This window comes from Acinonyx jubatus, chromosome A2 (assembly GCF_027475565.1).
Source record: "Acinonyx jubatus isolate Ajub_Pintada_27869175 chromosome A2, VMU_Ajub_asm_v1.0, whole genome shotgun sequence".
Lineage (NCBI taxonomy): Eukaryota > Metazoa > Chordata > Mammalia > Carnivora > Felidae > Acinonyx > Acinonyx jubatus.
In genome coordinates, this window is record NC_069383.1 from 115,326,870 (window position 1) to 115,347,715 (window position 20,846).

Consider the following 20,846-nt stretch of genomic DNA (forward strand, 5'->3'; position numbering starts at 1 on the left):
ACCGTGACGCAAAACATCCGCGCCGGAAGTGCGCGGCCGGGCGGCCCGGCTGGGGCAGTGCGCGAGGGCCGAGGCCGGAGTAGAGTTTGGGGCCAGCCAGGCTGAGAGGCGGGAGAAGGCCGGGAGGCGAAATCGAAGAGCGACCTCCGTACCTCGGGGAAAAGAAACCCGGCTACACCTGGTGGGAGCAGGCTCTCTGTGAGATGGCGGGGCCAGAGCTGCTGCTCGACTCCAACATCCGCCTTTGGGTGGTCCTGCCCATCGTTATTATCACCTTCTTTGTGGGCATGATCCGCCACTACGTGTCCATCCTGCTGCAGAGTGACAAGAAGCTCACCCAGGAACAAGTCTCCGACAGGTCAGCGCCTTCCCTCTCCGGCGGCCTCACTCCCCCGTGACCTTGGGCAAGAAAGTACAGGGGTTTTATCAGTTTGTCTGGGTTCACATCGCGTTCCCTCTGGCTGGGTGACCTTGGCTGTGTTGCTTCTGTGTTTCACGTTCGTCATCTGTAAAATGAGGATAACGGAACATGCCTCATAGAGCAGGCGTGGGGATTAACTTTTATATGAAGGCTACAAAGCCTTTAGTAAGGGGCTTGGGGCGTATTAAGTGCTCAAAAAAATTGTTGCTGTTAATGTTGTTAGGCCAGTCGCTAACCCTCTTATCTATGAACTATATAAAAAGTGGGTGTGTTTATACTACCCGTTTTACCAAACTACTGTGGCGGTCAGCTAAGATTAAGTAACCAAGTGCTGTGCAAATGTAAAACTGCCATAGAGATGTGAGGGATTGTAATTATCATTTCCCTTCCAAGAATAGAGGCAACTTGTTACTCATGTGCTTCATTACAGTATTTATCTGTGGGGAGAGGTAATTTGAGATGATTTTAGGAATCTAGACGTGTGCCCCCTCCATATTAAAATAAAAAACATTTTCCAGCCAATCGTTGTGATTATTTTCAGAGACCGTCCCAGGTAAATGTTGCTGTTTCTTCAACACTTCCGTAACACTTATTAATCTCCCATTTTAAGAAAGAGCAAGCCTCAGACTCAGAACTTTCCACAGGCAGTGGTATCTTGCTAAAATTTATTAAATTTTGTTTTCATTGTATTTATGTTAAAAGTTCTATTTGTGGCAACTAATACTGTTTTTCCATTGGTTGGCAATTTCGATATTTATTTTAAAACATGTAAGTAGAAAAAGTTGACATGTAAAAAATACTTTTTAAGAGTAGAAGTGCTAAATAAGACAAAAATCATAACCATGGAACGAGAGTGACTGAAGTTTGGGAAGCACTGCTTTATCATTTTCAGTTGTACTTCCCAATTATGCTGAGAATAATAACAAACCAACATTTCTACCCATGCTAAGCACTTGCATTTATTAACTTATTTAAAATTCAGAGCAACTTTATGAGATAGATGCTGCTGTCCCATTTTACAGAGACAGAGGCTTAAGAGGTTTCATGGTCACAAAGGGTGACATTCATGACTTGAGGCCAAATTTTCTGGTTCCCAAATCTGGAGTTCTTTCCACTACACCACAGCAGCCACTTCAATTATTTTCCTGTGGCATCAGTTTCAGAACTGATGAGAACCGATCTCCTAGAGATAACCTGAAGTTAGTTCACCAAAGAAAGGATGGCTATAGAAAGATGCAATACGACGTTTATTATTGACACCAATAAATTGTTCTTTTTTTTTTTTTAAGTTTATATATTTTGAGAGACAGGGAGAGAGAGAATCCCAAGCAAGCTCTGCACTGTCAGCGCAAAGCCTGATGTGGGGCTTGAACCCACAAACCGTGAGATCATCATCTGAGCTAAAGTTGGATGCTTAACCCACAGAAACACCCAGGTGCCCCTTAATTGTTCTCATTTTATCCTCACAATAACCCCAACTTAGATAATTCTGAACCCAATTTTACAGTTGAAGAAAAGAAAGCCAGAGAAGTTAATTAGCCTTTCCAAAATAACCAGAATATTGTGCCTGTATTTTAAGTCCAATCAGTCTCACTCTCTAAGTTGGATTCTCAACCACAATTCCTGCTGTCATAGCTTCTCTGCCGGTTTTCTGTTCTTGGTTCACTATGTGATTTCAGAATGATAGCACACCGACAGCCCCTTTTTCTAGCCCAAGATGAAATTCACAGTTCATGCAATCTATAGAAAAAAATGTTTTTTTAAAAAACAACCTAATGTTTGTGACTACGTGGATGGACTGAAAGGGTATTATATGCTAAGTGAAATAAGTCAGACAAAGACAATTACCAAATGATTTCCTTTATATGTGGAATCTAAAAAACAAATGAATAAACAAAAACAGAAATACCCATAAATACAGAGGACAAACTGATGGTTGCCAGAGGGAAGGGAAATGAGGGATGGGTAACATGAGTGAAGGGGAATGGGAAGTACAGGCTTCCAGTTATGGAAAGAATAAGTTACAAGGATGAAAGATACAGCATAGTCATTGGTATTGTAATAGCGGTGTATGGTGGCCTATGGTAGCTGCACATTTGAGCATAGCATAATGTACAGAGTTGTCAAATCACTGTTTTGTACACCTGAAACTAATGTGACACTGTGTGTGGACTATGCTTCACTAACAAAAATGACATAATGCTCTAGTTGTAACAGTAAGGAGCAATAAAATAAAACTAATTTAATTTTTATTTCATAAGTGCTTGTTCACAATGATCCTAAAAAGCGTAATGCAAAAGTCACAGCATGCGCCTCACTGTAAAATCACCTTAAGTGGAACAGGTTCAACTGTAGGCTGATACAGTGTGTTAGCTACTTAGATACTACACAAGGCAGTGTTTTGGATGTGATTTTACTAAATGGTGAACTACTCTTGATAAAGTTCTGAACAAAAGAAAGTGCAATTTTCCCTATATATACTTGGTAGTTGCATACCTGGAAATTGAATATATATAAAAATCACTTGCTCCTTCCCCTGTCCAAAAAAAAGAAAAAAAATGGAATTAGGTTTGAGGCTCAGATAATTAAAAGCAATTCGATGAGATATTCAAAATATTATGAGATACGAGACAGTTCTTTGAATCGCACAACTGTCTCCAGCATTGAGGAATACTTAGCATCCCTTTCCTCTAACAAATAAATGACAGTTACATGTCCTTTCTTCTCTGCCCCATCATTTTGACAATCAGAGAAGTTCAACAGGGGCGCCTGGGTGGCTCAGTCGGTTAAGTGTCCAACTTCGGCTCAGGTCATGATCTCACAGTTCGTGAGTTTGAGCCCCACATGGGGCTCTGTGCTGACAGCTTAGAGCCTGGATTCTGCTTCAAATTCTATGTCTCCCTCTCTCTCTGCTCCTCCCCCGCTCATGCTCTGTCTCTCTCTCCTTCAAAAATAAATAAAAACATTAGGGGTGTCTGGGTGGCTCAGTTGGTTGAGCGTCCCACTTCAGCTCAGGTCATGATCTCGCGGTCTGTGAGTTTGAGCCCCGCGTTGGGTTCTGTGCTGACAGCTCAGAGCCTGGAGCCTGCTTCGGATTCTGTGTCTCCCTCTCTCTCTCTGCCCCGCCCCCCCGCCCCCCCCCCCCCCGCTCATGCTCTGTCTCTCTCTCTCTGTCAAAAATAAATAAACATTAAAAAAAATTTTTTTTAAACATTAAAAAAAAAAAGTTCGACAGATTTCCAGAAGGCCACCTACAGGACAGTACCATCCCCATGGAGGACCACTGTCTTGGAGAAAACTCAAACATCTCTGGTCATAATTATTCCTTTATGTGAGATATCTAGACCATGCTAGTTCTGACATGGTGTGACAGTACCCCACCAAGTTATCCTTTGAACTTGGATAGAATGCTGAGCACTTGGTTCTAAACCTGCCAAAAACCAAGGCAAAGTGTTTTCTGGTTGTAAAACACTCCTCTAACTCAGTATAAGTTGGGGCGCCTCTGTGGCTCAGTCACTTAAGCATCCTACTTCAGCTCAGGTCATGATCTCTCAGTTCAACCCCTGCATTAGGCTCTGACTGACAGGCCAAAGCCTGGAGCCTGCTTCAGATTCTGTGTCTCCCTCTCTCTGTGCCCCTCCCCGTCTTGTGCTGTGTCTGTCTCTCTCAAAAATAAATAAACATTAAAATATAATAGATAAATACAGTATAAGTGTCCGTTAGACTGAATGGTCACAAAATGGGACATTTGGTTTCATAAGTTATTAAGCTTTTAGTGCCTCAAAACTTACTAAAATTTTTCTAAAATATATTAAACCAAAATGGAAAGATACATAGATAAAATATATTAGAACGTAGTTAGGAATACAATGTATGTAAAAAATGGTGCTCAAGCTCAAAGAATATACGGACTCTTAGGAAAGGAAAAAAAAAACAACTCAGGTCTTTAATATATGATTAAACCCCAGTTTGAGAAATACCAACTTTAAAAACTAAAGCTTCCTTTTAAGAAAAGTGTTTCAATTGCAAATCAGCAATGCAAGAGAGCCACTTTGTCTTTATAACCAGTATGAGAACTTATTTTTCAATAGTAGTAAAAATGGGGGCGCCTGGGTGGCTCAGAGGTTAAACGTCGGACCTTGGCTCAGGTCGTATTCTCACAGGTTTGTGAGTTCAAGCCCCGTGTCCAGCTCTGTGCTGACAGAGCCTGGAGCCTGCTTTAGATTCTGTGTCTCCCTCTCTCTCTGCCCCTCCCCCCTGTCCATCTCTGTCTCAAAAGTAAATACTTAAAAAAAACCAGCAGCAAAAATGTAAAATTAAAAATGTCTTTGGGGCGCCTGGGTGGCGCAGTCGGTTAAGCGTCCGACTTCAGCCAGGTCACGATCTCGCGGTCCGGGAGTTCGAGCCCCGCGTCGGGCTCTGGGCTGATGGCTCAGAGCCTGGAGCCTATTTCCGATTCTGTGTCTCCCTCTCTCTCTGCCCCTCCCCCGTTCATGCTCTGTCTCTCTCTGTCCCAAAAATAAATAAACGTTGGAAAAAAAAATTAAAAAAAAATGTCTTGTAGCATTTGCAGACCTCAGAGAAAGTGAGTGTTTAGAATATACAAGATAATTTAAGTTTACCTTGATTTAGGGTTGAAATGCTTCAGGGTCATGGTTTTAACCCCAATTCTACGAAATTGCTCAGCAGTGTAAGTATAGGAGATGTACCTGAGTTTCTTTGATCACAGTATCTGCAGAAGTTCTGAATTATCTACGCTGAACAAGTTTTTATTGATGACCTGTTATGTGCCCTGTGCTGTACCATATGCTGTGGGGTATAAGATAAGACAAGGTCAAGACCCTACTGTCAGGGAGTTTCAGTCCAAGTGATAAAACATGCAAAAGAAAAATAACAAATACCATTAACCTGGTGCTTAGGATATGCCAAATACAGTGGTAATCACTTTAAACAAAATAACATATATGAAGAACTCAGTTTAAAATCCTCAGTATTTCTCCTTTTTTTTTTTTTTTTTTAAGTACTCCACACGCAACATGGGGCTCGAACTCACAACTCTGAGATGAAGAATTACATGCTCCACATGGGGCGCCTGCATGGCTCAATCGGTTAGGCGACCTACTTTGGCTCAGGTCATGATCTCACAGTTTGTGAATTTGAGCCCCACGTCATCAGGCTCTGCACTGACAGCTCGGACCCTGGAACCCGTTTCAGATTCTCCCTCTCTCTGCCCCTCCTCCTGCTCACACTCTGTCTCTCTTTCCTTCAAAAATAAACAAACATTCAAAAAAAAATTAAAAAAAAAATTACATGCTTCACAAACTGAGCCAGACATGTACCCACTCATTTTTTTAAATTGTGGTAAAATAGGGGTGCCTGGGTGGCTCAGTCGGTTGGGCGGCCGACTTCGGCTCAGGTCAAGATCTCACAGTCCGTGAGTTTGAGCCCCGCGTCGGGCTCTGTGCTGACAGCTCGGAGCCTGGAGCCTGTTTCAGATTCTGTGTCTCCCTCTCTCTGACCCTCCCCCGTTCATGCTCTGTCTCTCTCTGTCTCAAAAATAAATAAACGTTAAAAAAAAAAAAAATTTTAATTGTGGTAAAATATACATAACATAAAGTTTACCATTTTAACTATTTTTAAGTATACAATTTAGTGGCATTAAGTACATTTTCACTGTTGTGCCATCATCTGTCATCCACTTCCACAGTATTTTCATCATCCCAAACAAACTCTGAACATACTAAGTAATAACTTTCCATCCCGTTTCCACTCCACAGCATTCTTTCTGTCTTTATGAGTTTGACTACTATAGATACCTTATGTAAGTGGAATCATACAATATTTGTCCCCCTGTGCCCATCTTATTTTCCTTAGCACAGCATTTTCAAGGTTCATCTGTATTGTAGTATGTCATAATTTCAGGGTTTTTTTACAGCTATGTGAAATGTAGAATATGACAATTTGACATACATATACTTTCTGAATTGATTACCATAATCCAGTTAATTAACATTTTTTTAATTGATGTTGAGAATGCTTAAGGTCTACTCTTTTAGTAAATTTCAAGTACATTACACAGTTTTATGAACTCTAGTCACCATACTGTATGTTAAATCCCCAGAGCTTACTCATCTTCTAACTGTACCTTTTGGCCAGCATCTGTCCATCTCCCTCAGCCCCCAGTAACCACCATTCTATTTTCTTTTTGACTTTTTATTTTTTTTTATTCCATATAAAAGTGAGATCATACAGTGTTTGTCTTTCTCTGTCTGGCTAATTTCACTTAGCATAATCCCCTCAAGTTTCAACCATGTTGTTGCAGATGGCGGGATCTCCTTTCTTGTGCCTGATAATATTCCATTGTGTTTATATATGTATACGTACTACTGAACTTTGTGTTTAAATATGATTACATTGGTAAATTTTATATTATGTATTTTTTGCCACAATTAAAAAAATACAGTGGGACCCATGTGGCCTTATGTATAGTGTGGCTCTTGTGTATCTCTCAAGTCTCATTTTCACCATGTTTTCTGTAGTTCTCTTTCTTCTAGCCATGTGGCCTTTTCTCAGGTCCTCAAAGACATAGTGCTTATGCCTGCCTCAGGGCTTTTGTCCATGCCTTCCCTCCAGCACTTTGCCAAGGTAATCTCTAGTCATCCTTAAGATTCCAACTTAGTCATACATCCTCATCAAAGCTTTTTTTCAGACCCTGACTTCCTAGACTTGATCAAATCCCTGTATTATACACTCCCATCATATCCATCTCTCCTTCCTAGAACATAACAGGGGAATTTCACATTTATTCTTATGGTTATTTGATCAATGTCTTTCTCTCCCACTAGACTTTAACCTTTATGAGGTATTTGCTTTTTGATCACTGTTGTTCATGCACTTAATATGGTACATGGCATTCAGAAGCTCAAAAAGTATTTGTCTAAGAATAAATCTGTTGGTGTACAGAATATGAAAGGAGACATGGGGAATTTAAATGACTCACCCAAGATCACATAGCTAATAAGTGGCAGAACCAGGATGTGAACCCATCTGTCCAACTCCAGAGCTTAAATTTTTTTTAATGTTTATTTATTTTTGAGAGAGAGCGCACACGCACGGGCGCACACATGAGCAGAGGAGGGGCAGAGAGAGAGGGAGACACAATCCAAAGCAGGCTCCAGGCTCCCAGCTGTCAGCACAAAACCCGACGCATAGCTCGAAACACCGCACTGCGAGATCATGACCTGAGTTGAAGTCAGATGCTCAACCAACTGAGCCATCCAGGCGCTCCCAGAGCTTAAATTTTTACTGTTACTCTAGACTCAGTGCTGCCTAAACATCAGTGAAGGTCCAGTTTTTTGATTTTTTGATTTCTAATCGATCATAGACTGGTGCTTTTGTAAGATATTTTAGTATATATTTGGATGTTGTGGAATAACAAATTACTGTAAAGGTTTTTTTTAACATGTTTTTTTGGTTTTGGGTTTTTTCTTTTTTTATTTTAGAGAGCACACAGGTGCACAAGTGGGGGAGAAGGACAGAGGGAGACAGAAAGAGAATCCCATGCAGGTTCCACACTCAGCACAGAGCCCAACATGGGATTCAATCCCACGACCCTGGGATCATGACCCAAGCCGAAATCAAGAGTCAAATGCTCAACCAACTGAGCCACCCAGGCGCCCCTATAAAAGTTTCTAAACACTTACTCTCAATGTCTGCACTTAACCTCATTCATCACAGACCAGCATTGGTACGTAGGCCACACTTGGAGTAGTTTTAGATTAGCTCCCAGGGGCAGAACATATTACATGTCACCTCTGTAGGCCTGGGTATAGAGCCAATGAAGTCAAGAGGAGGAAGACCAGAGAGAATTCCATGAGGGCACTAGGCAGTTTCATGGAGAAGGTGGGGCTTGAAGAAGGTGTTAACATATGATGGGGTAGAACTCCTGAAGGAGAGTGGCACTAGAGCATTCCCAGCAGATGGAGAGGCTAGAATATGTATATGGTGACAAGGGGACCCTAAGGGGACTGACTGACTGATTAGAGCAGGTGGTTTATACTAAGGAGGAGAGAGAGAGAGCAGGTCTTTTCTGCCCACTGGTCCTATCCTGTGCTTTAACAAAATCACCTTTTTTTGCACAAAACAAAACCAAACAAACAAAACACCTAAGGAGGAGAGAGAAAACCAGGCACACAGCTTTCATTTTGTTCATTTCTGTCTGCTTTTTTTTCACTTTTCAAGAAGGATTTCCATTAACTTGAGGTTTTTTCCCCCCAATAAAACAACTTTTGAAAACCTAGCCAACATTAGTATTTTGATCTCTGTTCTGTATGGTATGTGTATCTTAGCACCACCCACTTGTATCACTGTCTATTATTCTATTATCTTTAATGATTTTATATTCAGAAATCACCAAATGATGTACTAATTCAGGAAACGTTTATTGAGAGTTTACTAGCAGTCTGAATCGTGATGGAATTTCTTCTATTTGTTGTCTGTCAGATAGCAACCCTGTCAAATCCTGTAGTCATGTCTCTGTAGGGTTTAAAAAGTTTGTTCTTTTATCTTCACCCTTCCTCCCTCCTCCTGCCCTCACATCTTCTGAGGAGCATCCAACTGTTACTCTTTTTCACTCAGAGAAAGTTCCTTCTTAGCTTATTATAAAGGAAGAAAGAGCAGAGTGTGATGTTCCAAATATGTCTTCCTAAGAAATCTTTAGTCATGAACACTGTGACTTCTGAAAAATGCTTCTTTGAAAACCTAATTGTTGGGTTAAATATGTTATATTGGTTTTAAGGACACTCGTGTTTTGACAAGTGTCCCCACAGGACTGTTGCCAAATAGGCCCTCTCTTGTGTTTAAATAGGTCTACTTTTATTCTCTCATTTTCTTCTAGTGTTTCGGTTTTAAAAATCTCATTGTCTTGGTTGTATTTTTCAGTCAAGTCCTAATTCGAAGCAGAGTCCTCAGGGAAAATGGAAAATACATTCCCAAACAGGTACTCATTTATCTTTTATTAAAAGCTCCCCAATTCACTGTTGAGGGCAGTAGATATCTGAATGTTTTATAAGGGAGGGGACTCTTTGGGGAAAGCTGAAGTCTGGCAAATCTGTAATTAAGCTGTGGTCTGGTGGTGTCTACTGTCATTGTGACCTCACCCTTCTTAGGAAATTGTTTTTAAATGTGACTCAGCTAAAGTGTCAGGTTGGCTGCCAGCTCTGAGTGCAACAGCCTATTCCAAAGGCCTTCTGACTCAACCTCTGGGGAATAATTTGACAGTTTGCTATGTCACAGTTTTAAAACTTAAAAAGCTCTCTTTTCTACTAGTCTTTCTTGACACGAAAATATTACTTCAACAACCCAGAGGATGGATTTTTCAAAAAAACTAAAAGGAAGGTAGTGCCTCCTTCTCCTATGACTGGTATGTTGATTCCTTCTGTCACCTTTAAGGAAGATACTTAACATGAGTTGGGGGGAGGGGAGGGAGGATGCTGATTTATTGAAATGTTAAATTGTGTAAGATAGTAATCTAAGGGACCTTAGAGATATCTAGTATGGGGAACCTATGCAAGTGGAGTTCTCTTTTTCAAATAAATCTTCTGGGAACCCCAGTGTATAAAGTGGATTTTTAAAAAAGAGCTCTCGTCTGGGGGTGAAGAGGCTAGAGCCACCGTCCCTGTGTCTTCTTCCCTTTGCTGTTCCCCAGGACCCAGGGCTCTGCGGAGCAGAGTCGGAAAAGCATCCCAGTCCCAGCTCCCACCCAGTGCCTGGATCCTGTTGCTGACAGATGGCCACCCGGCTTCTGCCTGAATGAGGAGGAGCTCTTACCACTCCCCCAGCCCAGCCATTTCTTTGTCAGACATGATTGCTTGGCCCACCCTACAGTTTTTGCTCTCACAGATTTCTTCCACTCATTCCAGTCATGTGAAAAAATATAGCACTTTTAAAGTAAAACAGAATAATTTATTATTCCGTATTGGCTGTTCTCGCATTTTAATACCCATTTCTCTAGGTAAGAAACCCAGACAGAAGGTACTGGAATTGATTTTAATAAATCTTTTAGAAAACCCATAAGAAACAAGACCTTTACGTGTGTGAAAAGGTACTTGACTTCGCTAAAATCCACAGGATGAAAATTAGAACAAGATGTCCTTTTTAGACTGTTAAACTGGCAAAGATCGAAAGCTTGACAAAGCTGCTACTGTCAAGGTCATGGGAAGTCAGGCCCTCTCACTATTGTTGAAAGACAGTCTGACAGTATCTGTCAATTTTAAATGTTCAAACCCCTTGACCCAGAAATTCTTCTAAGAGTTTCTCTTACAGAAACACTTACATAAACATGCAGATTTGTGTACTAGGTAGTTGTTGGCAACAGTGTTCATTGCAAAAAAGAAAAAAATTAGAAATAACCTATAGATCCACCCAAAAGTAGTGTGACCACACACAGTAGACTCCTATGAAGACACTGAAAACAGTAAGAGAGGGACATTATACCAGTCACAATATATTTATCTTTTCAAAATTAAGGAGTAGAATTTAAGCATAGTATCCTTTAACTGCATATATATAGAGAGAAACTATTGTGTATGTACATATATGTGCATATTTTATATATGTATGTATAAAGATGGAAAGATATGCAACACAGTTAAAAGTGTTTAGAGAGTGGGCTCAGAGAAACTGTCTAAATCTTATGTTTCCATGTCATTTGACTTTTTTACATTGAACTTGTGTATTACTTTAATTATCAAATAAATTAAGGGGCACCTGCTGGCTCAGTCAGAGGAGCCTGTGACTCTTGATCTCAGGGTCATGAGTTTGTGCCCTACGGTGGGTGTAGAGATTACTTAAATAAGTAAACATTTAAAAAAATAAAATTTACACAAAATCAGGAAGAAGTCTTTGTTGACAGTCATAAAATGTAGTGGTCTCTTGTTTTTGTTATAGATCCCACTATGCTCACAGACATGATGAAAGGCAATGTAACAAATGTTCTCCCTATGATTCTTATTGGTGGATGGATCAACATGACATTCTCAGGCTTTGTCACAAGTAAGTTATAGACCCAGAATACTTCAGGTTTACTTCATCTATGATCCTTTCCCATGTCCTTGTTCAGAGAAATCCCAGTGCTGTTGAGACACTAATATAATGGGCCCCATATTCTCTATTGGAAACTAATCACATTCTTTGAATAAAAAAATTTAATATCCTGTGATTTTTTGTCTCTTATTCCAAACTCATGGTAAGTTCATGATATGGATGCTTTTTCAAATAGGAATTTAAACAAATGGCTTGCTCGTTTGTATCCAAAATTAATTCTAGTTAAGTAGGATTAAGGGAAGCATGTTTTGACTTTATTTTCTAGGTGTTGGGGTGAGTTGTTTGTCTTTGTTTATAATTTTTTTGAATCAATTTTGTTTCTTAGTAACATAGTTCTCTATGTGTACATGTTCCAATTTGGGTTTAACAGATTAGTGCAAGTTTCTTTTCTGATTGTAGGTCATAGCTCAGAGTCCCTGCTTCGCAAGCATTGGAGAAGCTGGTGTTCAAGGAACTATAACAGAGTGACATCTGACAGTTATTTTTTCAGAAATTGACACAAATTTCCTGGTAGAAATCATTTTCCAAACTCTGTATGGTACAGAGTTCCCACCTCATCAGGGAAAGATTACATGCATCCACACTTAAACTATTCTGAAAAAAGCAAGGAGGGATTGTGAACTTTTTCTCTCTTTTCTTCAGCCAAAGTCCCATTTCCACTGACCCTCCGTTTTAAACCTATGCTACAGCAAGGAATTGAACTACTCACATTAGATGCATCCTGGTAAGAACTTTCTTTCCTTTATAAAAACACAAACCAAAATGTAAAAGTGGTGTTGCCTAAAGAACAAGATTTGTAATTTGCACACTTCACTGGAATAGGTTTTTGGTTTTTCTCATTGAAACTCCACTCAAAATGCCAGGGGTGGATTATGCCAACTGTTACCTACCCCAAATGATTTCTTTACAGTCTCTGATTTCTTTGTATACTCTTTGAGTGATAGAAAAGTGTCAACTATTTTAATGCTAAAATAACTCCCTACGTTGTTTCACTTTTGCTCTCTAGGGTGAGTTCTGCATCTTGGTACTTCCTCAATGTCTTTGGGCTTCGGAGCATTTACTCTCTGATTCTGGGCCAAGATAATGGTAAGAAATACGTTGGGTTTAATAAGCAAATATTTTGATAGACGAATCATTCACGCCAGGGCCAGAAGACTCACATAGTTTGTGCTATTTGTTGACATAGTTCAGTACAATACTTCACTCCTTAAACTTATTCTTAAGTTTCTAAGGTATCCTACAAGAGTCTTAAAAATTCCAGGGTCAGGGTGCCTGGGGAGCTCAGGCGGTGGAGCATGTGACTCTTGATCTCAGGGTTGTTAAGTTCAAGACCCACGTTGGGTATAAAGATGACTCAAAAATAAAATCTTAAAAAAAAAGAATAAAAATCCAGGGTCACCTGAAGATCTGAACTCTCTGTGGCAATCACAGGGACAATATTTAGTTCCCTGAAGTCTGATACCCTCATGTGAGGAATCCAGGACCAGTGATGCAAGCCTGTAAGCTGAAACTGAAAGAAGGCCTGGTTTGGCCAGTTGGTTCATTGACCTGCGTTCTTGCCAACACCAATCCTGGCTCTCCTGTTTAATGGCTGGGACCTCGGGCAAGTTACTTAACCACTCTAATCCTCTGCCTGTTTGTACCTTAGAGACCTTAATAAGTAATTTCAGGGTAGGTTGTTAAGAGATGAGGTAGACTATGTAAAGCACTCCTGACATGAAGTAGTTGCTCAATAACTGATAGATGTTGTTATTGTTTAAATTTGAAAGAAAGTTTAGCACTTCCTTTGGTTATCTTCTGTTATTCCCCTGCCCATTTTTCAGGAGAGGTAAGTGACTTTCCCTAGGTCACATAGCCAGTGTGTGGCAGGGCCAGTTGTGGTTCTCTAACACACCACTGAGCAGCTGCAAGTATTGTGTAAGGGCTGTTCTTCCCTGAGGGTGCTGGGTGCTTGCTGAACCCTGGCACTCATGTAGGTGTATCTTACCCTGCAGCCGCTGACCAGTCACGGATGATGCAGGAGCAGATGACTGGAGCAGCCATGGCCATGCCTGCAGACACCAACAAAGCTTTCAAGGTACACTTACACCTCCTTCTAGCTTCACTGAAGCTCTGAAAGGCATTACCAGACAGTTACTTTAAAGATAAGTTCCCTCAAGTGAGTGTAGTATGTGTGGTTCCATCATTTAAATTTAAATTTAAATTTAAATTTAGCAAAAAAATGTATTTTAAAAAGTTTACATGTTTCCTGTTCCTGAGACAGTCAGCTGTTAAGTGAATTGGAGATTCTTGGTACTTTTACTAATTTTTAAATGTTCACACAAATTTAACCCACACTGTAAATGAAACTGTAAAAACAGTCCTTTCAGAGGCAGCAGGTAAACTTTTAGAATATTTTGAACTGTTTGGACCCTGTGGACATCAGATATAAATTTCATTTAAAAAAAATCTATACTTAGAGCCTTTTCATGAAATGACTCTGGAATATATCCAGTATATATATCCAGTATAATTTTTGTACAGAAAAATATCACTAATTTTTCATGATAAATACTAGAAATGGGGGGCTCAGTTAGTTAAGCGTCCAACTCTTGATTTCAGCTCAGGTCATGAACTCAGCAGTTTGTGGAATTGAGCCCTACAGCAGGCAGGGTGGAGCCTGCTTGGGATTCTGTCTTTCTTTCCGCCTCTCTCTGCCCCTCCCCTGCTTGGGCTCTCTCTCTCAACATAAATAAATTTAAAAAACAAACAAACAAAACAAACAAACTAGAAATAGAAGAGAACTTGCTCATCTCTATGAAAGGCATCTAATGAAAAACGCACAGCTAACTCTGGTGAAACACTAACAGCTTTTCCCCAACAATTAGGGACAAGATAGGTACATCCACTCCTGCCACTTCTGTTCAACATTGTGCTGGATGATCTAGCCAGGGCAGTTAGGCAAGAAAAAGAAATAAAAGACATCCACGTTACAAAGGAAGAAGAGGGGCACCTGGGTGGCTCAATCGGTTGAGCATCCAATTTCGGCTCAGGTCATGACCTCACGGTTCATGAGTTCAGGCCCCGTATTGGGCTCTGTGCTAACAGCTCAGAGCCTGGACCCTGCTTCAGATTCTGTGTCTTCCTGTCTCTCTGACCCTCCCCTGCTCACATCTGTCTCTCTCAAAAATGAATAAACATTAAAAAAAATTTTTTTTAAAAGAAAGAAGAAAACTACCTCCATTTGCAGATAACATTGTCTTTTATACAGACTATTGTAAGGAGCCCCCAAGGTAAACTATTAGAGGTAACAAACAAGTCCAACAAGGTTTTAGAAGATGCAAAATAAATATGCAAAAATTCAGTTGTATTAAGGGGCCCCTGGGTGGCTCAGTCAGTTAAGCATCTGACTTTAGCTCAGGTCATGATCTCATGGTTTGTGAGTTCAGGCTCCACATCAGCCTGTCTGCTGTCAGCATAGAGCCTGCTTTAGATCCTCTGTCCCCGTTTCTCTCTGACCTTTCCCTACTTGTGCTCTCTCTGTCTCTCTCAAAATAAATAAATAAACTTTAAAAAAATTTTTTTAACTTCTAATTAAAAAGTTAAAAAAAACAGTTGTATTTATACACACTGGTAATAAAGAATCTGAAAATGAAATTAAGAAAACAGTTCCATTTACAATAGTTTCAAAAAGGATAAAATACTTAGGAACAAACTTAACAGAAGAAAGACAGATTGGTATAGTGACTACAAAGCATTGCTGAAAGAAATTAAAGACCTGAATGAACGGAAAGACACCCACGTTCATGGATTAGAAGACTTAATATTATCCAGATGGCAGTACTCCCAAAATTGATCTACAAATTCAATACAATCCCTATCCAAATTCCACCTGCCTTTCTTGCAGAAATTGACAGGCTGATCCTGAAATACACATGGAAATGCAAGAGACCCAGAATAGCCCAACTAGCATTTAATATGAACAAAGTTGGAAGACTCATACTTCTTCATTTTAAAACCTACTTCAGAGCTACAATAATCAAGACTTTGTGGGACAGGCATAAGGATAGACATACAGATCAATGGAATAGAATTGAAAGGTCAGAAATAAACCCCTACATTTAATATCAGTTGACTTTTGACAGAGGTGCCAAGACAGTTCCGTGGGGGAGAGAACAGTCTTAACTGCTTAATGGGTACAGAGTTTCTGTTTCAGGGGATGGAAAAATTTGGAAATACATAGTGATGATGGTTGCACAACATTGTGGATGTAATTAATGCCATTGAATTGTATACTTACAAAGGTTAGAAGTGGCAAATTTTATGTTACATATCTTTCTTGCCACAATAAAAAAAGGAAAAACTTTGAATGGTCAAAGACCTAAATGTAAGAGCTAAAACCATAAAACCCTTAGAAGAAAATGTAGGTGTAAAATGTTTGTGATGCTGGATTAGGCAGTGACTTCTTAGATGTAACATTAAAAGCACAAGCAACAAAAGGAAAAGCAGGTAAATGGAACTGGGTCAAAATGAAAACTTTTGTACTTCAAAGGACACCATTAAGAGAAAGAAAAGAGTATCAGAGAAAATGTTTACGAATCATATCTCTAATAAGGGTCTAGTATTCAGAATAAAGAACTCTTAGAACTCAACAATAAAAAGACAACCCAGTTTAAAAGGGGGCAAAAGTTTTGAATAAGCATTTCTCCAAAGAAATTATATAAATACCCAATAATCTCATGAAAGCATGCTCAACACTGTTAGCCACTGGAGAAATGCAAATCAAAACCACAAGGAGCTATTACTTCACACTCACTCCATGGTTATAATAAAAACAGATGGGCACTAATAGGTATTGACAAGGATGTGGAGAAATTGGAACTGTCCTACTTGCTGGGAATGGTGCAGCCACTTTGGAAAGCAGTTTTAACCTTTCCTAAAAAAGTTATACATAGCTACCATATGACCCAGCAATTTCACACTTAGGTAAATAACCAAGGCAAATGAAAACCTATGTCCACACAAACTCCTAAGTGCACCTGGAGTTAGTGGAGCATGCAACTCTTGATCTCAAGGTTGTGGGTTCAAGCCCCATGTTGGGTATAGAGATTACTTAAAAATAAAGTCTTAGGGGCACCTGGGTGGCTCAGTCAGTTGAGTGGCCAGCTCTTGATTTTGGCTCAAGTCATGGTCCTAGGGTTGTGGGCCCACATCAGGCTCTGCATTGGCCACAGAGAGCCTGCTTAGGCTTCTTTCTCTCCCTCTCTATCCCTCTCCTGCTTGTATCATGTGCTTACTTGCTCTCTCTCTAAATAAATAAACTTAAAAAAAATAAAATGAATAAAATTAAAACAAAAAAATCTTTTTTTTTTAATGTTTATTTTTGAGAGAGAAAGAGCCCGTGCAATCAGGGGAGAAGCAGAGAGAGGGAGACACAGAATCCGAAGCAGACTCCAGGCTCTGAGCTGCCAGCACAGAGCCCGATGTAGGGCTCGAACCCACAAACGGTGAAATCGTGACCTGAGCCAAAGCCAGACGCTTAACTGACTGAGCCACCCAGGTGCCCCTAAAATAAAATCTTAAAAAAAAAAAAAAAAAGAAAGAAAGAAAGAAAAGTTCAGAGCACTAAGAATAATATTCTAAGAGTAGAAATAATGCACATGTACCGTCATCTTATGAACACATAAACAAAATGAAACATTTGGGAATAATAGTACAGTGTATGTACAATGGAAGTATTCAATGAAATATTTAGTCTTAAAAAGGAATGAAGTACTGATACTTGCTACAACAGGAAGGAATCTTGAAAACATCCCAAGTGAAAGAAACCAGTAAGAAAAGGCCACATATTCTATCCTGAATACATGAATCCAAAGATACAGAAAGTAAAGCAGTAGTTGCACTCTCGCTCTCTCTCAAAATAAATACATAAAGTAAATTTTAAAAATGGAAAAAAAATGTAATCGGTTACTCACTTAGACAAATTATTTTTCCTATTTTAGCCTTATTCTCTTCACCTATAAATTGAGCATGGAGGCAGACCGGGCAATTAGCAGTATCTACCTCATAGGATTAAATGAGTTTATACGTGCAAATAGCTTAGTCCAGCTGCTAGGCGGAATAGATGCTCCCAGGTCAGCACTGCTCTTAGTAACAGCCCTCCTCTCCCTGCCCTGGTGTCCTCTTCCTTTGCAGACAGAGTGGGAAGCTTTGGAGCTGACGGATCACCAGTGGGCACTAGATGATGTCGAAGAGGAGCTCATGGCCAAAGACCTCCACTTCGAAGGCATGTTCAAAAAGGAATTACAGACCTCTATTTTTTGAAGACCAAGCAGGGATTTGCTGTATCAGGAACTCAGAGTAGTACTTGACTTTGTAACTTTGGTTTGAGCTGGAGCCTCTCGGAATAAAAAGGAAGATGCATGAGCTGGCAGGTGTGCAGCAAGAATTGTTCTTGTCTGAGCTGGGTTCCCCTGTATGTCTGAAGCTAGAGATTTGAGGAGTCTGTGCTGGATGACTTGCCCAGAAACAGCTGTTTTTAAAATGTTTTACATTTTCCTTCTGATGACTCTAGTAATGAAAGTCAAAGGGGGAATACTCAAGCTAGTAATAATATATAAAACTTAGCGAAACTTCAGTCTTTGGAAAAAGCATTGTCAATTATACCTAGTTATTAAGTGCAATCAGCCTGACTTCTGACCACAGTGAGCGCTTGTTTTCTTGGGATCCAAACACCCTGTGTTTTACCTTTAATTTTTTGTTAGTATTTGTACAACTTTCTTTACACAAATAATACATTTTCATTACTGAAAATTTAGGAGCTATGGATGAGCAAAGTGAAAGCTCCCTGTGTTGTTCCATTTTGAGCCTACAGAGTGACATAGACAGCAAACATGTCAAAACCTGATTCAAATAAGCTCTTTGCAGATTGAATACCCAGGGCTAGGACAGACTTAGCCAGCCTTCTATCTCTTTAACACTGTCCGGTGAAAATCGGCGACACTGAGACACTGCCGGATTCTCAAGTGCCTTTGGGATCATCAAAGATAGGTTACATAATGTGAGGTCTTGAGCTGGAGTTCAGAACATATCAAATCCGTTGACAGATCCACAGTGCTGTACCGAATATGGCTATCAGTTGAACAAAAGACCTCATTTCCCAGTTATTCTGGGTAAGAGTTTGCATATCGCTGTAAGAAGGGAGAAAGGGCAATTGCTGGCAGACATGTAGTTAAGGGCGACCTAGGAATCATTCTGTCTGGATTAACTGTCCCAGGGAAGTGGCAGGGTGCCATTTCTGTACCAAGAGGCGAATGTAATTTGCATGTTGAACACTGTAATCAAGAACCAACAACTCTTGACTCTACCAATTAAACCATCCTCTTTTCTCTGCCTGTGAAATGTTGCTTCTGTGGGTCACTAACAGCCTTCTGCCACAGTTATGAGTGTCCATTGTAGATCATTGCTGAAGAGTCAAAGATGAAAAAGATGTGACCCTTGCCCTCAAGGAACTCATCGGAGAGACACATAAGAAATTGGTGGTTCTGACCTTCCCCCCTCCACAGTAATGCACACAGGCACAGACGCACAGAGTTCCCAGACAACTCCAGGAACCTAGTCCAAAGCCTAGTCATAGTGACCTACAGACCTACACTAAGAAAACCCGACCTTTAAAGATATTTAAAATAGCTGCTTAAACACAATGTTAAAGGAGCAGGGGTTCACAGGGGGAGCTAACCTTTGACCTCGGTCTCAAAAGAGTTCTGCAATGTAGAAGCTCATTCCAAGCAGACGGGATAAAACCAGCAAAGGCCCACAGATTAAAATGTCCACAATTGGGGAGCCTGAGTGGCACAGTCAGTTGAGCGTCTGACTTGATTTCGGCTCAAGTCATAATCTCCTAGTTTGTGAGTTCAAGCCCTGCGCCTCTCTCTCTGTCCTACCCCATTTGCACTGTCTCTCAAAATAAACTTAAAAAGAAAACCTGTTTTTAAAAAAACGTCCACAATTTGCTGGGCTCTGAATAAGTGGGGTGTGGTATAGTATGTACCGAAAAAGGCAGGTTGTGTTGGAATACAAGCAGTACTTGATGACTGAGTGATGTCACCCTCATTCCCATGAGGCATCTCTGAATATTTCATTTTGCTTCCACCCACACAAAGTTTGTCTTTTTCCCTGTAGCAAAGTTGGGTGGATAAAACGTGAGCTCTTTCTGACCCCTCATGTTGATGATAAATGCACATGTCCTTGGCAGCAGCTAGTCAAAGGAAAAACCTTTGTTCGTTTTATCAGGCTCTTCTCAGAATCAGCACACTTGTTCAGCATACAGTGCTCATCGTGTGTGTTTCCTGGAGTTCAGTTTGGGCCAGGCTACTAAATGAGCACCTAACCTTTCCATCAACCTGGACTTAACACCTAGAATCATTTAAGACAATCTGAAGTGTCCATTTACTGATCATGGTGTGGAAAGTACCACACATAGAAGTCTTAATATGGACAGTCAGAGATACAACACAACTCAGAAAAATAATCATGACTTAGATTTGAGAATAGTAGGTAAACTTGCATTTGGGGGCAAAAACCTGTGTGGTTCTTCTATTTGGTCAAAAGGGGTATGATGGGTGGGTATATAAGTGAATGACATGGAGGGTTACTGTGTGAGAAATGCTGCAGCTGCAAGTTATAGAAACTCAACTTGGCTTAAGCAATTTTTTTAAAAGGAATGTAAATGGCAGAATGTCCACTGGTCAGTTGGCTTCAGATATAGCTGGATCCAGGTTCTCAAATGATGTCATTATGACTGCATTGCTTTCTCAACTCTGCTTCTAGTCTGAGGCAGGCTGTCTTCTTAAGGAGACACGAGCTTAGTGAAAAGAAAACACTCCTTTCTGAAAATTTCCAGTAAGTCAGGTAATTGACCTGATGTAGGTCATGTGTAAATTCTAGGGACTATTTAGCCCCACCTAAACCAAAAAGACCAAAGGTGGGAAAGAGGTGATTCCTTAGAGGAAAACTGGGGTACTGTTGCCAGAAGAAAGTGGCAAGGGCACCAGACAAGAAAAAATAATAATTTTTACCTGTTAATCACACAAACTGTCTGGAATGTTACCAGAAGGAGGTATTGCCCTTGTCCTGGTAAGCAGTAAAGTCTGCAAACGTTTACGGGACTTCTACAATATGCTCAGTGTCGTGTTACATATTTTCAGATCTTTCTATTCACTTGTTCACTGACCATCTGCCAGACGCTGCATGTGAACAAGCCACACTCCCAGACCTTAAGAGTTCAGACTGATGTGTCAATGCCATGATAGGGTGATCCAAGGGACACTGAGGGAATGTCCTG

At 40.3% G+C, this 20,846-nt stretch overlaps 1 protein-coding gene across 2 annotated transcripts; it reads left to right on the plus strand.

Moving 5' to 3' along the window:
- Positions 1–33: 33 nt before the first annotated feature.
- EMC3 (ER membrane protein complex subunit 3) lies at positions 34–18,904 on the plus strand. Of its 2 annotated transcripts, XM_015069345.3 has the most exons (8): positions 34–358; positions 9,362–9,419; positions 9,749–9,842; positions 11,369–11,473; positions 12,167–12,248; positions 12,531–12,610; positions 13,519–13,601; positions 17,699–18,904. In XM_015069345.3, exons 1-8 carry the CDS (start codon positions 204–206, stop codon positions 17,825–17,827), a joined length of 786 nt encoding a protein of 261 aa, XP_014924831.1. In that variant the 5' UTR covers positions 34–203; the 3' UTR covers positions 17,828–18,904. The 2 variants fall into 2 exon arrangements, with proteins under 2 accessions (XP_014924831.1, XP_026898408.1); XM_027042607.2 differs by lacking the exons at positions 34–358; positions 9,362–9,419; positions 9,749–9,842 and adding an exon at positions 10,005–10,433.
- The last annotated feature ends 1,942 nt before the right edge of the window (positions 18,905–20,846 follow it).